Source organism: Chrysochloris asiatica, unplaced genomic scaffold (assembly GCF_000296735.1).
Source record: "Chrysochloris asiatica unplaced genomic scaffold, ChrAsi1.0 scaffold00226, whole genome shotgun sequence".
Classification (NCBI taxonomy): domain Eukaryota; kingdom Metazoa; phylum Chordata; class Mammalia; order Afrosoricida; family Chrysochloridae; genus Chrysochloris; species Chrysochloris asiatica.
In genome coordinates, this window is record NW_006408744.1 from 97,713 (window position 1) to 120,354 (window position 22,642).

The 22,642-nt window shown below is 38.6% G+C and overlaps 1 protein-coding gene across 1 annotated transcript in view; it reads right to left on the bottom strand.

Moving 5' to 3' along the window:
• Positions 1 to 22,642, bottom strand: part of OPTN (optineurin) — a 76,185-nt gene that overhangs the window by 19,973 nt on the left and 33,570 nt on the right. The window contains 5 exon segments of the mRNA XM_006873159.1: positions 3,120 to 3,278; positions 4,694 to 4,787; positions 5,186 to 5,335; positions 8,745 to 8,860; positions 13,548 to 13,650. Of these exon segments, the coding sequence (XP_006873221.1) occupies positions 3,120 to 3,278; positions 4,694 to 4,787; positions 5,186 to 5,335; positions 8,745 to 8,860; positions 13,548 to 13,650 (622 nt within the window).

The window sequence follows — 22,642 nt, forward strand, 5'->3', positions numbered from 1 at the left end:
GATTCAGAGGCCGTGAAGGAAGGCAGGATCTCCACTGAGTAATATACAATCTGTCTAGGCAGGGCTGATGAAATGAAATGAGGATGGGTCTCTTGTGATACAATAGTGAATAATTGCTATCAGGACTGCTTGTAAGGGTTGGAAATGTAAAGGTAGATGTTTTGTAGCAAGGAAGGGAGTGATTAACTTTTCAGCCTAGGAGCGTAGGTCCCTGGGACCATCAAGGGAGAAGAGCAGAAAATGGGACCCTACCCAGAGAAGCAGTGATGCCTGAGATGGAGGCAGAGATGATGACGTGGAGAGATGGAGCAGTTGGGGGCTTTAGACATAGAGAGGGAGGAGGGCTGTTTGCTGATGACCGGAGGAGGGCAGGCTTGCAGTGTATACCCTTTGGTTGGTTGATGACGCATGGAGGGGATTGTAACCATAGCAATGAAATGATATACGATAGGATGAATGTAAAACTAACGTTCTCCCATGTAAACCATCACATAATTCACAATAAAACATTAAAAAAAAATTAGGAAAGGTGTGCGTCAGGATTGTATTCTGTCACCATACTTACTCATCTGCATATTGAGCAAATAATTTGAGAAACTGGATTATATGAAGAAGAACATAGCATCAGGATAGGAGGAAGACTTATTAAAAACCTGTGCTAAGCGGATAGTACAACCTTGCTTGCTGAAAGAGAAGTGGACTTGCTCTGGGAACACTTGCTGATGAACATCAAAGGCCACAGCCATCAGCATGGATTGCATCTCAATTTAAAGAAAACAAAAATCCTCACAATTGCACATCAAGATCATGGAGAAAAGATTAAAGTTGTCAAAGACTTCATTTTGCTAGGATCAAACATTAAGCAGCAGTCAAGAAATGGTCTGGATTAGGCAAATGTGCTGCACAAGACTTCTTTAAAGTGTTCAAGAGCAAAGATGTCAGAGGACTAAGGTGTGCCTGACCCAAGTCATGGTATTTTCAATAACCTCGTATGAATGTGAAAGCTGGACAGTGAATAAAGAAGACCATACAAAAGTTGATGCATTTGGGTTATGGTGTTGGAGGAGAGTATTAAAACAGGGACTGCCAAAAGAACAAGCAAACCTGCATTGGAAGAAGTACAACCCGAATGCTTCTTAGGAACCAGGATGGCCAGACTTCGTCTCTCATAATTTGGACATATTATCAGAAGGGACAAGTCCCTGGGGAAGGACATCATGCTTGGTGAAGTGGAGAGTCGGCGAATAAGAGGAAGACCCCAATGAGACTGATTGGCACAGTGGCAGTTACAATGGACTCAAGTGTAGCAACAATTGTGAGGTCTATGCAAGACTGAGCAGTGTTTTGTTCTGTTGTACATACATAAGGTCACTATGAGTAGGTCCCAACTTGACGGTACTTAACAACAACAACACAAATTGTATATAATCTAATGAAAATGAGCAGAACTTCTACTAAGATTAAAAACATTACTGAGAACAATTAAAGAAGATATACTATGATCATGGATTGGAATAATCAAAAGTGTAAAGATATTCTCTCCATGTTAATTTATAAATAGTTAATATAATCCCAATCAAAACCTCAGTAGGATTGTGTGTGTGTGTATATGGAAAATGCCAAACTGATTCTAACATTTATAAGAAAAAGCAAAAAGGAAGGTTATATGAGGCCCTCTGAAAGAATAAAAAGAAAGTAGAACTTATTCTACCTCCCATCAAAACTTTTATGCTTTAAGTAAGTCAAGACAGTATGGTATCAGATCAAGGGTACACAAATAAACCAATGGAGCAGTACAGAGTTCACAAAGAGATCCATGCATATGTGGACACAATTTATGACAAAGAAGGCAATAGAACAAAGAAGAAAAGACAGCTTTTAAAATAAATGGTGCCAAGTTGATTGGATATCCATGTATAAAAACATATGAATCTTTACCCTGATGTCACTCCATATATAAAAGCTAATTATAGAAGACTTGTAGATCTTAATATTAATATAATAATAATAATATTATAGATCTACTAAAACTTTTAGAAGATAACAATGGAGAGTATTTTCATGGCCTTAAGATATTGAGAGGGAGTGGCTCCATACGATAAGCACTGGACTGTGATCCACAAGGTCTGTGGTTCGAGCCTGCTAGCCGCTTCATGGGAGAAAGACGAGGCGCTTTGCTCCTGCAAAGATTTAAAGCAACTTCAAGGTGCTTAACAACAATAACAGGATATTGCAAGCTTCTTCAACAGGACACCAAAAGTACTAATCATAAATGAAAAGATGGATTAATTAGACTACCTTAAAACTGAGAACGTTTGTTCATCAAAAGACACCTTTTTGAGAGTGAAAAGGCAAGGCACAGAGTGAATGTATCTGGATTACAGAAAGAATTCCTTCAAAATAAAGAAACAGTAATAAAAAAAAAATTTAGAGACATTCTTGATGGAGTACAAAAGAGGTTACTTACATGAACAATAAACATTTGAAAAAGCATTACTCATGAAAGAAATGGAAATGAAATGAGATACCACTACATACACCTCCATTAATCATCAAAATTAAAAAGATTGATAATGTAAAGTGTTGGTAAGGGAGGAGAACAAAACCTGATGAAACCAATTAGGAGTACCTGTGTGGTGCTGTGGGTTAATGCACTGGACCGCAAGGTCAATTTGGACCACAAGGTCACTAGTGGTTCATACTCACCAGATGCTCCTCGGAAACCCTCTACAGGCTCACAATGAGTGGGAACCGACTTGATAGCCCTTAACAACAACAACCATCAACCATCAGCATATACTTCAATACAAGGTTTTAAAATACCTTGTTGTTGTTAAGTACCATCGAGTCAGTTCTAACTCATTGTGACCCTGTGTAGGATTTCTGGGCCTATAAAATTTCACAGGAGCAAAACGCCTCATCTTTCTTCCGTGAAGCAGCTAGTGGCTGACTGCCAACTTTGTGATTTAGCAGTTCAATTTTTATCCTACAGAGCCACAGTAGAATTAGTGGGGGAAAAAAGTTGTGTAAAAATGCATAAAACAAAATACACATTTAAACCACATTACTTTCCCACTTGAACTATGAATTCCAAGTCCATGTTTCAGAGTGTATCTTACTTGGGCCCTGAGGACAGTCATGGTTTCAAGGTCCTCCTCCTGCTTGGCAATGGTCTGTTTCATCTCATCCAGTTGAAGCTGCTTAGAAGCCAGGGCCTTCTCTGCCAGTTCCAGTTTCTCCTTTAGTTCCTGCAGTACTGCCTTGTCCACTTGCTCTGCCTGAAGAAGACAGGGTTATTACACACACACACACACACACACACACACATATACATACATAAATATATATATATATATATATATATATATAGAGAGAGAGAGAGAGAGAGAGAGAGAGAAGGTATTGAAATAATTCAGCTTATTATAGTAAAATGTTAGATAAAGATTTATTTAAAACCATATTGGGTCTGTTACATGAATAAGCAATGCTAACTTAATGTACAAAGTACAAAGTTGTGGTCATTCAGCTTACAGCTGATAAATAATCATTTCCTAAATGGATACAAAGGAGTCCTGGTGTGGCGCTGTGGGCTAATGCGCCAGACTGCAAAGCCATTTGAACTGCAAGGTTGGCAGTTCAAGCTCACCAGCTGCTCCTCGGAAACCCTAGACTGGGTCACTATGGGTTGGAGCTGACTCGATGGCACTTAACAACAACAATGATAAAAGAATATACTGCAATAGGGGACATAATAACAAACCCCGATCTTAATGAGGCTGTGACTCACTGCTACTGTTATATTTCCACTCATGTCACTCTTACTTTGTGACGTCAGTGGGAAAGAAGAAACTATTTTAATTAAAAATCTACTATGAGGACATCTGGTGTGGCGCTGTGGATCAGCACTAAACTATGAACCACAAGGTTAGCAGTTCAAACCCACCAGCTGCTCCTCAGAAACGCTATACAGAGTCACTATGAGTCAGAACCCACTCGACAGTACTTAACAACAATAACAGGCCCTGTAGAGAAAACACATTTTATTTAAAAGTAAATAAAAACAGAGAGTTGATTTATAAGGAAATAAATACAAAGACCTTTTCTAAATCAAAGAGGCCATGGTTTTCACATTATCACACCATGCCAGGCAGTATTAAGTTAGTAAGTTAGTATTAAGTTAGTAAGCTAATTTAAGTTGCACGCCAATGAAGCTCAGTCAGGGTCTTGTTTCCCTGAGAGAAGGTGAGCTGGCCTTGCAGAACCTCATGCACTAGATAGCGCCTGTCACCCCAGCCAGCAGCTCACTATGCACTATTCCCCCAGGAGCCCATTCTGCTGCTAGCTCTCCCACAAACCTACCATCACAAACACTAAAAGCTCACTCCCTGATGGGAGGACACAAAGAGCACTGGTGTACATACATGAAGGGGCTGCAAATATGTTTGTGGAAAATTTGTGTCATCTTTTATTTCCCCTTTCCCACATAACTTTTTGTAGCTACCTCGTATGTATATACACACACAATATCGGAAGTTGTAAACATTTAGGCACAAAATATCAATTATAAACTGAAAAAGAATCTTTGAAACCAGACTTAGGTAAGGATGACTGTAACTATTTTACATATAAGATGTTTGCCAATTTCCATTCATTGCTCGGCTGTGAAAACAATGCTTTTCCTATGAATACCTACTTCTTTCATTTTTAGTTCCTCAATTGTTTTCAATGCTTCACTGTGCTCTTGAAGAAGCTTGTTGTGTGTCAACTGTAGAGCGGCAAATTTGGCTCTATTGAAAAAGAGATTTATGTTAAAAAAAAAAAAGATTAAAAAGGCATCTTGGGGAGGAAAAAAAGTCATAGAAACATAATTATAGTCTTGACTCCCAATCTTCTGAACACATAAATAGCAAAGTCTTCTCTCCTGCCTTTAACACTCCTCTACCACCACCTCCTAGCATTTTCCTATTTTCAAAGGAAATAATCTCTTCCAAAATATCTGGATAGAATACACATAATTTCCTTATTTCTGTTATGATAAAACTTATTCCCTAAGAAATAAATATTCCCAGTACTTCTACAAAGAAGAAAGATATTTTATAGTTTTATTTTCTAATCTTAATTCCAACCTGTGTAAAACTGTTCCATCTCCTTTTTGCAAGCAGTCATTCAATAATAGCCCACTCACTTTTCATCCTCTGTTTTAGCTTGTTCCATTTTGATTTCCGAGCGCATGCTTTCCACTTGTAGCTCTAACTTTTTGTTATTATATACAAGTTCTTGCTTTTCATTCAACTCTGATGGGGCTGCAGAAGTTTTCCTTTCAAGGGCCTGACACCTAAGAAAGATCAAGACTTTATGAGGACAAACATTACTCCTGCACTTCTCAGTGGCTTGTAAAAAACATACCAAGGTTAGGGAGCAGATGCAAAACATCTTATGGTTGCAATTTTCAAGGATTTAATGGTACAAAATAAAATATTTTAAACTTGTTGCCTTTTTCCTAGGCATGGTCATTTTGTGAGCCCTTATGCCTATACCTAGAAAAGTACAGATCTACGATTACATGAACTACTACTCACTTTGAATAATTATTTAAATTAGTCATGCTAATATATTTGTATTGAAACACAGACCAAGGTAAATAATTGGTAAAGGTCCTTTTGCTTGTTTGTTTGGTTTTGGAAGGTTTATTTATTTATTTAGATTTTATTGTGACTTGAGTGATAGTTTACATGGCAGAACATCCCTTTTACACTCGTTTCAATGCAATGATTACAATCTCCTCCATGCATCACCATTCAACAGTAGTCGCTTCTATTCCCTCTTTTTTTTTTAGGGGTGGGGGAAGAATGTACACAAAAATACTCAGGAATATATAATTGTTTAAACAACTAAAGGGCACATTCTGCAAGACTACGTCCTGGCCACCAGCACCTGGCTGCCAGCACACAGTCTTTCTCTTTCCAAGAGTCCAGAGCCCTCAGCTGCACCCTCTCTCCATATCCTCACTTCTGCTTCCATCTCTGGTGTCACTGCTTCTCTAGATAGGGTCCCACATTCCACTTGTGCTCTTTTCCCTTGATGGTCCTAAGGTCCTCTGTTCCTGGACTGTAAGAGTAACTACTCTGCTCTTTTTGTTACAAAACTTCTACCTTTACAGTTGTGAAAGTTGCAATTAGTCATAATAACAATTACTCATTATTCAGTCATAAGAAGCTTATCCCCATTTCTTTTCACTAGATCCATCTAGACAAGATGAAGGCTATTTAGTGGGGATTCTACCTTCCCCTATACAGTCCGAAACTGAACTCCCTCTTGAAAACTTGTAAGCCCAGTCACTTCATGCCTTTACAGCCCCCCCCCCCCCACCATTTTAGGTAGCCAATGTCTAATTTGCCCATCCTTATCAATCCTATATACAAAGGGGATATGATTGATCCTTGATGTGAAGACTTTGGCTCTCAGTTGGTATTTTGAGCTACTACTTCCATAAGTATAGGTCAAGTTCTTCAAATTGTAGCAATTTACACTTGTTTCCTTTATAATTTTTTTTTTTTTTTTTTAAATCTTCCTCTGGTCAAGTTCTGATCAAGCCATTTAAGCTAGGTTGAGTGGATACTAGCTGCAAGTTTGGGTGTTCCTGTGCATCTCCCTTCACTTAATATCAGCTGTACGCTTCACTCTCAGCTTAGCCCTCCATGGTTATGTCCTTGTCCATGGGCTCAAGGGTCCCCAGGTCTCAGCACACTTCGAACCAACCAGCCCCTCTTCTTTTTTCTCTCCAGGTTGATGCAAGCCTATGGGACGTGGTTGAACTTGGTCCATATCTTCATTGCTGCCTTTCTCCCTCTTCTACTTACCAGAAGACCAATGTGGTTGCCAGCAGGCTTAGACACCTACTCATGTGTTCCCTTTGAGTTTCAATCCTGGAGAGGGGTTTGTCCTGAAGGGCCTTGATTGCGTGCCTTGATGGCTCCCCAGTGAACAACTTGCTTGTTCTTGTAGCAGTCAATCAGACTGCCATTCTTGTTTTGGAATTTTCCTGTTGGTCTTTCTTTCAAGAAGTATCTTCTGTTCTTCTAGCTGATCCACGCTGGTCTGCTTGTCCATGCTAGTAGGAATGTCCAACCTCAGAAGGTTCTGGATGGGGCTCAGGATTCCACTTAAGGTCTTATACACTGCAAAGGCTCTGCAAGAAGGCTATTTAACTGGGCAAGTTCTAGAACCCCTTTTAGGTGTTCCAATCAGTTATAAGTATAGGTCAAATCTGAAGATGGGCTTACAAGCTTTCTGTAATCATGTTTCCTGACATTCTTTTCTATCCCACTCAAGTGTCTAGGCAAGGGAAAAACCAAGATTCATAAAACAGTCAAGCATCTTAACATTATTTTCCCTCTTTTACCCTTCAGACTAAGCCTCGATCCGATAAAGGTATTTTTATATAGTGATTTATGGATACCTTTTAACCTTAAGAAAGCTACTGATTCTGTCAAGTACATAGACTATGACTTCTCCCAAAGATTTCATAGGGCAAAAGGAAGTATTCTATGTCTTCTTAAAGATCAAAAAGAGAATTTCAGTATAATAATAACAAACACCAGGAGTCCTGGTGTGGTGACTATAAGGTCAGTTTGAACCTCAAGGTTGGCAGTTCCAACACACCAGCTGCCCCTTCAAAACCCTATACAGGGTCATTATTGAGTTGGAACTGACTTGATGGCACATAGCAACAGTAGCAAACATCAAAAAAATGGTGTACTTAAACATGGAGTCTAATAGAAAGCATGAAGAACTATGACACACGATTTACAAAGATAAAACTGAGGCTCAGAGAAATTCAATAAAGAACTTGCCCAGGATATAAGTAAGTGATAGATCCATATTTAAACCAAGGTGTGTCTGTTCAAAGTTCTTACCTTAAGCAGCTATGCTATGCCAGATTACCATAATATACTACAGTGGTGGTTAAGTGCTGGAAACACCTGCCAACTAATCCAACAGAATACCATCAATTTAGTTTTCCTAAATTTCTGGTAACTTCTTAGATTAGAACAAATGCAAAATTCTCAGTTTCTGTTAGTCTTAATAATTAACTGAAATTACTTTTTTCCTTAATAAACTTCAAGCAAGGCGTCTTTTTGTTCTTTTCAGCTTTCTTTTCTTTTGGTTCATGTCAACACTGTCAACTTAAGTAAGACGCAGTGGGCTCACAGATTTGTACAGGTCTTCACATGGGCTGGTGTACTTAATACATGCCCCCGAACAGCAGAATCAAAGCCCTTGGTCCCACCTCCCATACAACTACAAGTATTTCTTGTTTGTACAGTTACCTGTATATTAGCTCTTTCTGAATTCACATTTTAATTACATGTATATTTTTCTTTTAGTCAGTAGCATAGTAACATAGCTATTATGGTTTTGCATTGTAATTTATTTTACAAAAACACAGCAGTGACTTAGTGTCATACTTCGTAAAAATTTACATTTTTAGGCAACCCAGCCAAACCAACTGCCATCGAGTAGATTCTAACTCATAGTGACCCCACAGGACAGAGTAGAAATGCTCTTTTGGGTTTCTGAGACTACACATTTTTATGGGAGCAGATAACCTCATCTTTCTCCTATAGAGTGGTTTGTGGTTTTGAACAGCCAACCTGTGGTTAGCAAACCAATACTTAACGCACTATCCCAGCAGGGCTTCTTACATTTTTAGAAGGAGGATAACATTCATCTCTCATTCTTACTTTTCTTGAAGTCTTTTTTTCATGAGCTCTGCTTCACTGAGTTTAGTATGAGCCTCTTGAAGCTCTTTAAACAGGGTCGTCACTTGAAGGTTCAGCATTTCCACTTCACTTCCAACCTATTATATACGACATTCAAACATAGATATGTGATTAGCATCCGCTGACCATTTAATCTCTTTAAATGAACTGCTTTGTAGGAAAATAGTCCAAACCATTAACAACCAATTTAAAATGATGAGTTGATTAAATTTTGATCATTAATACACCAAACATATTAAGTATTTTTGAAACAACACTGTTTCTTTGTAGAGCATGTACTGGTCAGTTTGGATTCATTTGAGATAATGACATTATCATAATTAAAATGAACCATGATCATTGTTTAGGAGAGTCCTTGGGTGTAGCATATAGTTAAGTGCTCAACTATTAGCTGAAAGAGTGGCAGATTGAACCCGTTCAAACTCACCAGCTGCTCCTTGGAAACCCTATACAGAGTAGCTATGAGTTGGAACTGACTCAACAGCACTTAACAACAATAACAGAGAAGTCTCAGAAGACAACATAGTGATCTGGTTCTGAAAGGTCCCAGTCTTGAAAACCCTATGGAGCACTTATACACATTTACACACATGGGGTCACCATGAGTTGAAACTGACTCAACGGCAACTAACAACAACAACATCGTTTAGGAAAATCTAGATGACCGGGTGTAAAATCCTAATCTTATTTATCCAGCTCACAATTTACTCATATTCCTTTGCCAATTTATATGTTTAGTTTACACAACAATTTTTAACTGTATAAGCCTTTTAACAGGCAGCTCTATAATTGTTGTAATTGAGTTTTATATTGCTCTAGAAGTCTCAGTCATTTTCAATAATTGATTGCTAAACTAATTTTACTTGTTTTTGTTTGTTGTTTGGTGCCATTGAGTCAGTTCTGACTAACAGCGACCCTAGGCACAACAGAAAGAAACACTGCCTGATCTTGATCTTGTGCCATCCTCACGATTGATGTTAGGTTTGAGCCCATTGCTGCTGCCAAGTGTCAATCCATCTTGTTGCGGTTATTATTGCTCACTGGTGGTCGCTTCATCTCAGCTTTCTACATGTTCTCGATTCTCGTGAAAGCCTCAGAGACTTGGCCCACAGCATGGCATACAGTTGTTTTTCGGTGCCATCAGGTTGTTTCTGACTCATAGAAACCCTATGTACAACAGAATGAAACATTGCTTGGTCCTGGGACATCCTCACAATTATTGTTAAACTTGAGCCCACTGTTGTTGCCACTGATTCAATTCATCTCATTGGGGGTCTTTCTCTCTTCCACTGACTCTCCGCTTGACAAAACATGATGTCCTTCTCCAGGGCCTGATCCCTCTGGATACCATATCCAAAGAATGACAAACAAAGTCTCACCATCCACGCTTCTAAGGAGCATTCCGGCCATACTTCTTCTAACACAGATTTGTTTGTTCTTCTAGCAGTTCATGGTACTTTCAACATTCTTCTACAACACCATAACTCAGAGGCATCGATTTTTCTATGGCCTTTCTTATTCATTGTCTAATTTTCACATATGTATGAAGCTACTAAAAATACCATGGCTTAGGTCTGGCACACCTTACTCCTCAAACTGACACCTTTGCTCTTGAACATTTTATAGAGGTCTTGTGGAGCAGACTTGAACAATTCAATATTTTGTTTGATTTCTTGACTGTTGCTTCCATAAGTGTTGGTAGGGGATCCAAGCAAAATGAAGTCTTGGCAACTTCAAACTTTTCTCCATTTATCATGATGTTATTTATTGGTCCAGTGGTGAGGATTCTGTTTTACTTACATTGAGGTGGAACAAATACCGAAGGCTGTTGTCTCTGATCTTCATCAGAAAGAATTTTAAGTCTTTTTCACTTCCAGCAAGCAAAGTAGCATCATCATCTGCTTATCACGGGTTGCTAATGAGTTTTCCTCCAATCCTGATGTCATGCTCTTCTTCATATAACCCAGTTTCTGGGGTTATCTGCTCAGTTTACAGATTAAATAAGTATGGTGAGAGCATTGGCACACACTTTTCCTGAGTTTAAACCATTCATTGTACCCTTGTTCTATTAAAATGACTGCCTCTTGGTCTATGTACAAACTCGTTATGATCACAATTAAGTGTCTGGAAAACTCATTCTTCATGATGTTGTGTTATAGCTTGTCATGATCCACACAGCTGAAAATCTTGGCATAGTCAATAATGCACACGTAAGCAAGATCCACCTGAAATCAGCAATGCTATCCCTCATTTTACATCCTTGTCTGCATCTGGCTTGAACCTCTGGCAGTTCCCTGTCACTGTACTGTTGGTGGTCATTTTTGAATTATCTTTAGCAAAATTTTATTTGCATGTGATATTAAGGATAGTTTCCAATGATTTCTGCATTCTGTTGGGCACCAATATGTATTTCTTCCAATGAGTTGGCCAGGTAGCTGTCTTACAAATTTCTTGGCATAAATCAATGAGTACCTCCAGGCTGTATCAGTTTGTTGACATATTTCAATTTGTATTCCATCAATTTCCAGAGCTGTGTTCTTTGCTAATGGCTTCATAGTGCATCACAGACTTCTTTCTTCAGCTTTTTCTTTCAGGCTTTTGATTATATATGATCTCTTGAAATGGTTGAACATTGACCACTTCTTTTTGGTACAGTGACTCTGTGTATTCCTTCCATCTTCTTTTGATGCTTTCTACATTATTCATCATTATTTTGTCCATGAAATCCTTCAGTATTACAAGTTGAGGACTGAAGTTTTTCTTCAGTTCTATTATCTTGAGAAATGCTGAGTGTGTTCAAGATCATATTTTGGCTCTCATGGACTTGTTTTAATTTTCTTGAGCTTCAGCCTGAACTTGCAACTGATGGTCTTTTTCACAGTTGACCCCTGGCCTTGTTTTGGCTGATGATATGGAGCTTTTTCACCATCTCTTTCTACGTATGCAGTCAATTTGATTTTCATAAATTCCATCTGGTGAGGTCCATGTGTACACCAATCTATTTTGCATTTAAAAAAGCTATTTGTGGTGAAGAAATCATTGGTTTTGCAAAATTCTGTCATGTCATCGTTTCTACTGTCAAAACCACATTTTCCAATTACTGGTCCTTCCTCTTTGTTTCCGACCTTTGCATTCCACTCACGAGTAGTTATCCATACATCTTGATTGCATGTTTGATCAATTTCCAACTGAAGAAATTGGTAGAATTTTTCAAATTCTTCATCACTGACTGGTTCATGTATAAATTTGAATAGTAGTCTTATTAACTAGTCTTTCTTGTAGGCATATGGATATTATCCTATCATAGTCAGCATTACACTTTAAGATAGATCTTGAAATGATCTTTTTGATGATGAATTCTACACCATTCTGCTTTAATTTTTCATTCCTGGCATAGTAAACTTTATGATTGTCAGATTCAAAATGGACGATACTGATCCATTTCAGCTCACTAATGCCTAGGATAGTGATCTTTATGCATTCCATTTGACTTTTGACAACTTCTAATTTTCCTAGATTCATACTTCGTATAGTCTATGTTCTAATTATTATGGATGTTTACAGCTGTTTCTTGTCATTTTGAATTGTGCCCCATCAGCCAATGAAGGTCCCAAAAGCTTGACTCCATTTTGTCATCATGGTCAACTCTACTTTGAGGAGGCTGAGTGCCTCCTAACCTGCTGCCACCACCTAACCTGAGGGGCTCATCTTCTAGCACTATACCTGACAATATTCTGGTGGTATTCATCATGTTTCAACATTTAATATTCTGGTACTACGTGACAGTGTTCCACTGCTAGTCATAAAGTTTTCAGTGGCTAAATATTCAGAAGTAGTCTGCCTGTCCTTATTCCTACTCTGTCTTAGTCTGGAAGCTCAGCTGAAATCTGACCACCATGGGTGACCCTGCTGGTGTTTAAAATGCAGGTGGCATGGTTTCCAGCATCACAGAAACACACAAGCCACCATGGAATTATGGTGGTGTGCCATTGAGTTGGTTGCACAGTGACACTGCATAGCATTGCCGAGGCAATAAATCTTTACGGGAGCAGAATGCCTCATCTTTCTTCCACGGGGTGGCTGGCAGATTTGAACTGCTGACTTAGAGGTTGGCAACCAGTTTGTAATCTATTAATCTAGTAACTTAGAAATCTTAATTAAGCAGAGCATTGAATAATGGCATGTTGATCAACTTTAAAGTTGTCTATTAAACCTGAATAGCAATCTATTCATGGTGTTCTGAGTTATTTATTTTTGATACTCATGATCATAAAGTGGACAAAATTCCATTTTCATTAACTTTGCCAATTCACTTAAATATTTAGGATATCAGTCAAGACGAATAGAGTAGTGGTTTCCTATATTACTGATAGGAATATATCTCACTACAGTTTATACCGAATCAAATTTAAGTCAAGACAGGGAAATATAAAAGAAGTTGAAAATATTCAACAGTAATATTATCTCTATTCATCTTAATTATATATAGCAAATCTATAAGGTAGAGTAGAACTGACCCAGAGGATTTCCTAAGTTATAATCTTTATAGGAGCAGATTATCAGGTCTTTTCTCCTGCTGAGCTGCTGCTGGTAGACTCGAACCACTGGACCCTTTGATAGCAGCAGTGCACTTAACCATTGCACCACCGGAGTTCCTATGAGTCAGAATCAACTTGATGGCACACATTACACACCAATGCAGTTTCTATACTATTCTTAAGTTTGTCAGGGATGCTCGATCAGCCTTAGCCTTTAAGTACCCACAGTCTCTGTGTCTTTCTCCTCTTCTTTCTCTGCGTCTGTGCTGCCCTCGGTCTGGGTCTCCATCTCAACATGATCATTTGCTTTCTTTTCAAAATTTGAAATTCTGAAAAATTATAGAATGTAGAAAAGTTACTTTCTCTTTGTTTTAAAAGAAGAATAATCATTGCAGAAGCAATAAAAAGAACACTTCAAATTCATGATACAGAAGCAGGGGCTTTCAAAATCATTTTATAGTCATAGGGCAGCTTTCACTTTAGTTTTTATCATAAACTGACCTGAGTTGATTTAAGACATGAACTCCGACAGTGTCATCATGTGCGCACATATGTACATATGTGTTCTGTCAGTGTGCATCTCTCCTTTATAAGACTCTAACAAAGAAGGAAATATTTTCCTTTTGGACTGATCTAAGTTGACAAGCCTCTGAATAAACATAGCAATACTCTTCTTCTTTTTTTTTGAGTTACACATTTTTAAAGTTTTTACTTTAGGTATATCACATAGTGATATGCTTTTCATCTCTAATTACAGAATCATAGCCACATGAACGCCATCCCAAAAGACAGCAGGTTAAAAATAGGCATGTAAACATAATAATGAATCTGCAAAACACCCCATAACATGGATGAATCTAGAGGACATTATGCTAAGCTAAATTAGTCATTCACAAAGGACAAATATTGTATGAGACCACTATTGTAAAAACTCGAGAAAAGGTTTTCATACTAAAATAAACATTCTTTTATGGTTCCCAGGAATGGGAATTATAGAATTAATTATTCACGGACTAGAGGTTACACAAGTATTTACTTGTGTGACAGAGAGGGCAATATACAAGAAGGGGAAGGATAGCAAGAATGATGAAGACAGGTGAAGACACAGGGAGTATGTAAGAACTCAAAGGGATAAAGGTAAATAGTGATATATATACAACCTTGGAACAATAGCGCTCTGTGTGTAGATACATGGACAGTTCTTTGTCCACGTATTCAGACACAGGCTGAATGGTTATGGGAGGAAGAGTGAAATTTATATATATGAAATTTATGTATCTACTCATGTATGTATTACACATATATGTAGGAGTTTGAAAGAGAATATTTGTATATGGGTAACCACAGGGAGAAAGTGGGATAACTGTTACATGGAAGGGATTGCAATCATTGAGATGAAACAAAGTGTATGATTTGTTGAATGTGAAGCTGATGATCTTGTCTATAGACCTTCACTCAACTTGCAATAAAAAGTTTTAAAAAAACCCACACGTGTATTTTTTCTCCCATACAAAATCACACTAAAATGACTTTACGCAAGGTCAGCAGTTCGAAACTACCAGCTGTTCCACAGGAGAAAGATGAGGCTTTCTGCTCCCATAAAGATTTACAGCCTCAGAAAACCTGTAAAGGGTCGCTATGGGTTGGAACTGACTCCATGGCACATAACAACAACAATACTGGCACAGAGAAGGAGAGAAAATAGCACCAATAAATTCTTGGAAGCTAGAGAGCGTAGGTGCGAGTAAGAACTAACTGACTTAGCCCAGCCCAAGAAGCCAGGACCTTAACCAACAGTAGGGAAGAGCCTGGAAGTTAATCCAATTCACACTGTGGAGCCTGCGCAAGGCTCAGGAATTGGTGGCACCAGGTACCGCTGGAAGTTGCCAAAAGGTAGGGCTCAAAACTGGAAGATTTGTTAAGAAGACTAGAAGACAAAAGATGGTAAAATAAAGAGTCTCTGGTGTCCTGGTGTGGAGCTGTAGGATAAGCACTGGACTGCTAACTACAAGATCAGTGGTTCAAATGCACCAGACGCTCTTCAGAAATCCTATACAGGGTAGCTATGTGTTGGAGCTGACTCAACGGCACTTAACAACAAAAACAGCTGCAACAACAGAGGTATCAGACAGAGTTGAGGGCTTGGGTTCGCTACTGAAGAGAGGGAAATTTACACACTAAATATTGAGACCCTCAGCCTTCTTTCCCTATCTGTAGCTGGGAAAATACCTTCCAGGTCAGCGACTGGGAGTGTCTTCTCTGAAGAATTAGGGCAGAACGGGGAAGGGGAAGATTTAAAGTTACAGACATAAGGCTTCTCCAAGGAAACTTCCCATACAGATCTCTTTACACATGCTTTACATAGAGCTTCAGGCACTTTCCAACTTCACCTCTCTTAAATCTGAATCCAAACCTATACCTTTGAGGAAAACCTCTAAATTTAAAGAATGCAAGCAGAACAGAAAAAAAAAAAAAAACCAACTTGCTAAAAATAGGATGCTCGGTTGGGGATGAGGGAAACTTAAGGAGAAAGAAACAAGCAATCATTAATATCCTTAGAAACATAGGAAACATATTAGATTCATTTTGAAAAAAAAAAGAACAAAAAGGTAAAGAAAACGACAGGATGAAAGTTGATCAAATCTACCAGGAAAGAGCAAAAACAGAGATGGAAAGAACGAACAAAGAATAAAGAAAATTAGTCCAGGAGACTACATTAAGAATAATAGTAGTTCTAGAAAGACATAATGGAGAAGTTTGAGGATACGACGTTATCGCTGAGTTAATTTGAGATCATTTTTCGAGAATGAAAGGGAAAAAGAGTGTCTTGGAAAAAATGGATGAAAAACAGTTTTCCACAAAAGCACCTAGATGACTCCAGATTATTTGAGACACAGGAAAGAACTTTCAGTGATGAGAAACAAAAAAAGTTTTATCCAAAAAAGATTATGAATCAGAATAGCAATGGGCTTTTAATACCAGAAGCTAAACTATAACAATGTCTTCACAATTCTGAGGGAAATTATATCCAATATAGAATTCTCTATCTAGCCAATGAAGTAGAGAAAGAGATTTTCCAGATATGCAAGATTTTAAGAAATTCTTTCTCAAGAAGTCACTGGAGATGTGATTTATTTAAATGATTTTTAACAAAATGAATAGCAAGGCATTAGTTTCAGGAAACTGGAGCTGTAACACAGGAGAGCTGAAGGGATTCCCCTAGGATGATGGAAAAGGAAGATACCAAAATGAAGGAAGATACCAAGAAGACTGCTATAAAGCAGACCTAAGAAGCAACAAGGCCAGGCTCTAGGAGAAGCAACTTCAAGAAGAGAAATCCAGACTGCTAATGCATTTGAATATAACAGAGATTTCCTCACTGGAGGAAGAGTTTGGGGAAACTAGGTAAATTTTAAAATAGCAATTATATGTGAACAGAGGAAATAACAATTATGAAAGAAAAAAAATAATCATAGCATAGCATACAGCTTAACAGAGCACATCACATATACTGTTGTTGTTGAGGGTGGGCGAGTTAGTTCCAAGCCATAGCAACCCTATAAAGATTTCCAAGGAGCAACTGATGGGTTTGAATTGTTGACCTTGTGGTTTGCAGTCCAGTTGATCCTAGAGCGCCACATCAGGAGTCAGTATCTATCACACATATGTATATCACATGTATATAGGCATAATAATGTAAGTACTGAGTAGTAGATCTTACCAACTCTTAACACAATCAATTTCAAAGTGGGTGGAGGGGGGAGTATTCGAAGAAGGGTCCAGAAGTACATTTGTGTGGTGATGACCAAGGAGTGAAAGACAGTTAAATCCTTATCCTTCATAGTGGGAAATCAATCAATTATGTTTAAAATAGAAACAAATCTAATAGGTAGAAATATAAACCTAATCTACAACTTTAGCACCAAACCCATTGTTGTTGAGTTGATTCTGACCTTATTATAGAAGAAGAACTGCCCCCATAGGTTTCCAAGGCTGTACATCTTTGCAGAAGCAGATGAGTTATCTTTCCTGCTAGTGGTTTGAATCACTGACCTTTTAGTTGGTGTCTCAGCACTGTGTCACCGGGTTACCTAAATCCAATCTAACAAAACCACTGCTACGGAGTCAATTCCAACTCACAGTGACTCTTTAGGCCACAGTGGACCTGCTCCATAGGGCTTCTGAGACTGAGTCTTTATAGACACAGGGAAATTCTTTTTTTTTTTTTTTTCATGAAGTGGCTGGTGGGCTAGAACCATCGACCTTGTGGTTAGCACAACACAACCCATTATACCATAAGGGCTCCTTAGAACAAATACGTTGTTATTGTTGTTGTATGTCATCAAGCCAGTACCAACTCATAGCCATCCTGTGTAAGGTTTCAGAGCATAGCTGGTGGGTTTGATCTGCCAACCTCATCTAGTGCTTATCCTACTGTGCCACACCAGGGTGCCAGCTAAGTATGCTGAAAGTGGTGGTCTATAAATCAGGAAAAAGGTGTTGGGAAGGACTGATGAAGGGACTGCTGTTTTCCATAAGAAGTTTGTATAACACCTGATTCCTTAAATAACGTGAATGTAAAACTAGTTAAAACAAACAAATAAACAAAAGGTGGTGATGTTAAACAGTGAAACAAACACATTAGTATGTGTCTCAAATTGTCAAACCTAAGGTGCCTTTCCCAGCTAGCCATACGAAATGATGACAAGTGAGCTGGTAAAGGGTTGGAAGATGGGCCCATAGAACAGTTCTGACATACACCGGAATCACAACTCATCTGAATTTTCTAGGGCAAATTTTCATCTTGGGCTGACTTTTTCCAGCTAACTCTTAAATTTTCTGGGCATGTCCAGCTAACTCTTAAATTTTCTGAGCATGTCCAGAAAGCACATACTACATTAAATATTAACTCTGGAAAAACAGTTACAGAGATAAATCTATTTTCTTCTCTTCCCACAAATTACCTAATAAACTTTGGAATACCTATCCCTCTATGTCCCATGAGGTATAGATACTCTAAAGTTGATTAACTGATTTGTGGGAAGAGAACAACAACATATCCCATGAAAAGGACTGAAGAGGACTTATTTGATAAAATGACATCTTAGTTCCTTGAATGTGTTTAACTATATACTAAAGTATTGAAGAGCAAAGATGTCAGCTTGAGGACTAAGGTGCACCTGACCCAAGCCATGCTATTTTCAATAACCTCATATGGATGTGAAAGCTGGACAGTGAATAAGGAAGACTGTAGAAGAATTGATGCCTTTGAGTTATGGTGTTGGAGGAGAATATTGAAATTGCCATGGGCTGCCAAAAGAAACAAGAGATCCATTTTGGAAGAAGGGCAGTCAGAGTGCTCCTTGGAGGCCAAAACTTTGTCTCTCATACTTCAGACATATTGTCAGGAGGGGCCAGTCACTGGAGAAGGATACCATGTTTGGTAAGGTGGAGGGTCAGAGAAAAAGAGGAAGACCCACAATGAGATGGATTGGCCTAGTGGCAACACTGATGGACTCAAGCATGGCAACAGTAGTGAGGTTGGCCCAGGACCGGGCAGTGTTTCATTCTGCTGTGCATAAGGTTGCTATAAGTCGGTACCGACTCGATGGCACCTAACAACAACAACAACATATACTGTGTAAGGAGCCCTGATGATGCTGTAGGATAAGCGCTGGGCTGCTAACTGCAAGACTGTCAGTTCAAACCTACCAGCTGCTCCACGGGAAAAAGATGAGCCTTTCTGCTTCCATAAGATTTATAGCCTTGGAAACCTGTGGCAGTTCTACTTTGCCCTATAGCGTTGCTATGAGTTGGAACTGACTTCCCTGGTATTGAGTTTGGTTTGGGTATACACTGTATAAGGGTCCTGGTGTGGTGCTGTGGGTTAATGTGCTGGACTGCAAAGTCAATTTGAACTGAAAGGTTGGTGGTTCAAGCTCACCAGCTGCTCCATAGAAACCTTACTCAGGGTCGTTATGGGTTAGAACCAAGTCAACGGCACTTAACAACAACAATAATGTATATGTATAAATCCAGCAGGTTGTTCATGTGTGAGTGACTTTATTCCTTGGTTTCAGGCCTTCGCTAAGCCAACACCCACTGCCAATGAGTCAATCTCAACTCACAGAGAGACTGTAAAGATGGAAGAAGACAGCCTCAGCCCTCTCCCAGAGAGTGGCTACTGGGTTTGAACCACTGACCTTGGGGTTAGCATAAATCACCATCCTGATATCCATACAAAGAGAGAGTACTGGTACTGACAATATTAGTACCAGCTGTTAAATACTGCCAGCTGACAAAGTGGTTGTCTGTGAAGCAGGAACAAGGGGTATGAGAAGGCTGATGAAGGAACTACTGTTTTTCCATAAGAAGCTTGTAGAAGAACTGGTTCCTTAAACAGTATGAATGTAAAACTGATTGAAAAAATTTAAAACTTAGTGGATGATAAAAAGACACAAATTTTAACACTACTGAGAAAACACTTTATACGGTGCTCAAGAGGGGCGTGTGAAGGTGTTGGTGGCCAGGAGGCAGTCTTGTAGAATGTGCCGTTTGGTTGTTTAAATGATTATATTTTCCTGAGTGGTTTTGTTTACAACCCCCCTCAAAAAAAAAAACAACACACAAAACCAAAACAAAACAGAGGGAATAGAAGCAAATACTGTTGAATGATGACGCACGGAGGAGATTGTAATCATTGCAATGAAGTGAAGAGTGTAAAACTGATGTTCTCCCAATGTAAACTACCACTCAATTCACAATAAAAACTTAAAAAAAAAAAAAAGAGGGGTGAAGCATCCATCTCAAAGGCAGGCCTGACTTAGTAGCTGAAATCTGAAGAGCTGTACCCGTTAGTTTCCAGACAGAAAGCTACAGTTATTTTGAAAATAGAAATTATATATGTCATACAAAAGATGATGATGTATAACTAGCAAACTTTACATTTGTACTTTTTATTGTAGAAATATCTATAACACAATATGTGCCAATTCAGCATTTTCAGGTATACAATTCAGAGCTATCAATTATATTAACATACTTTTTTATGATAGCTAATCATGTAGGTCTCAGTCAGACTGAATTACTAGCTAACCTGGACTTCTTGGAATGGTGTACAGAACTCAAGAGATGTAACCATGCTTTTAAAATATAGACACACTTTGATTACTAATGGCTAGTAAGATTCCCAGTGTGGCACTGTAGGATAAGCACTGGACTGATAACCACAAGGTCAGCTGTTCCTTGGAAACCCTATACAGGGTCTCTATGAATCAGAATAAACTTGACAGCTTTTAACAACAAGAGTAATGTTTCATTCAGTGCATAACTTGATCCTTTTTTTGATGGTACATGGAGGGGATTATAATCACTGTAATGAAACAGGGTGTGTGATTTGTTGAGCGTAAAACTGATGATCTGCCCTATAGATTTTCACTCAATTCACAATAAAATTTTTAAAAAGAAGAATGTATATATATTTATATTTGTTGCTGTTGTTGTGAAGTGCCATCAACTCAGTGGTGGTGTCAGGTGCCTCGAGTCAGTTCTCATAGCAACTCTATGCAGAACAGAACAAAACCCTGTCCAGTCTTGCACCATCCTTACAATTGTCATGCTTGAGCTCACTGCTGCAGACACTGTGGAAATCCAGCTTATGGTTTTTTTCTCATTTGCTGTGACCCTCTACTTTACCATAGAAAAGAACACGTTCCTCCTGATAACATGTCCAAAGTACATGAGATGATGTCTTGCTACCCTTAATTCTGGTTGTAATTCTTCCAAGATAGACTTGCTTGTTCTTCTGTTAGTCCACGGTACTTTGAATATTCTTCACCAACACCACAATTTCATGAATGTTGATTATGGATCTAAGAAAAATGAATCCTTAACAACGTCAATATTTTCCCCATTTTTCTCTACACTGGGTTGTAACCATACTGAAGGCTGTATTTTATCTTCATCGCTAAGTGCTTCAAACCCTTTATGCATTCAGCAAACAAGGTTTTGTCATCTGCATATTGCAGGTTGTTAATGAGCCTTCCTAAGGAGCTCTGGAGTCCTGGTGTGGCACTGTGGGATAATGCGCCAGACTACAAAGCTGTTTGAACTGCAAAGTTGGCGGTTCAAACTCACCAGCTGCTCCTTGGAAACCCTATATAGGGTCACTATGGGTCGTAATCAACTCGACAGCACTTAACAACAACAACAACAACAAGGAGCTCTGGTAGTATAGTGATTATGAATTGGGCTGCGAACCTCAAGGTCAGCAGTTCGAAACTACCAGCTGTTCCGCAGGAGAATGAGGCTTTCTGCTCCCGTAAAGATTTATAGCCTTGGAAGCCCTGTGCAGGGTCGCTATGAGTTGGAACTGACTCCACGGCACATACAAAGGAGACTTCTTCTGATCCTGATGCTGCGTTCTTCTTCATATAGTCCAGTTTATCAAATTATTTGCTCAGCATACAGATTGAATAAGTAGAGTGAAAGGTACAACCATGACTCATACCTTTCCTGATTTAAGCCATGCAGTATCTGTTCGAATGACTGCCTCTTGATCTCTGTACATGAACACAATGAAGTGTTCTGGAATTCTCATTCTTCTCACATAGTTCATATGATTCACACAGTTGAATAACTTTGCAAAGTCAATAAAACACAAGTAAACATCTTTCTGGTATTCTCTGCTTTCAGTCAAAATCCATCAGATGCTGCAGTAATATCCTTTGTTGCAGGCCCTCTTCTGAATTCAGCTTGAATTTCATGCAGCACCACTGTTGATGTACTGCTGCAACCATTTTTTAAGATCTTCAGCAAAATTTTACTTGTGTTGTTAATGATATTGTTCAATAATTTCCACATTTTGTAGGATCATATTTCTTTGGAAAGGGTACACATATGGATCCCTTTCAGTTAGTTGGTCAGGTAGCTTCTTCCAAATTTCTTAGCAGAGACAAGTAAGTGTTTCCAGCACTGCATCAGTTTGTTGAAATATTTTAATTGCTAGTACATCACTTCCTGAAGGCTTTTTTTTTCATTAATGCTTTTAGTACAGCTTCAATTTCTTTCTTCAATACCATTAGTTCTTGATCATATGCTACCTCCTGAAATGGTTGAACATTGATCAATTCTTTTTGGTACAGTGACTGTGTATTCCTTCCATCTTCTTCAATATTTTGCCCATGGAATCCTTCAATATTGTAAGTTGAGGCTTGAATTATTTTTCTTCAATCCTTTTAGCTTAAGAAATGCTGAGTATGTTCTTCCCTCTTGATTTCCTCACTCTAGGTCTTGGCATATTTCATTATAATACTTGACTTT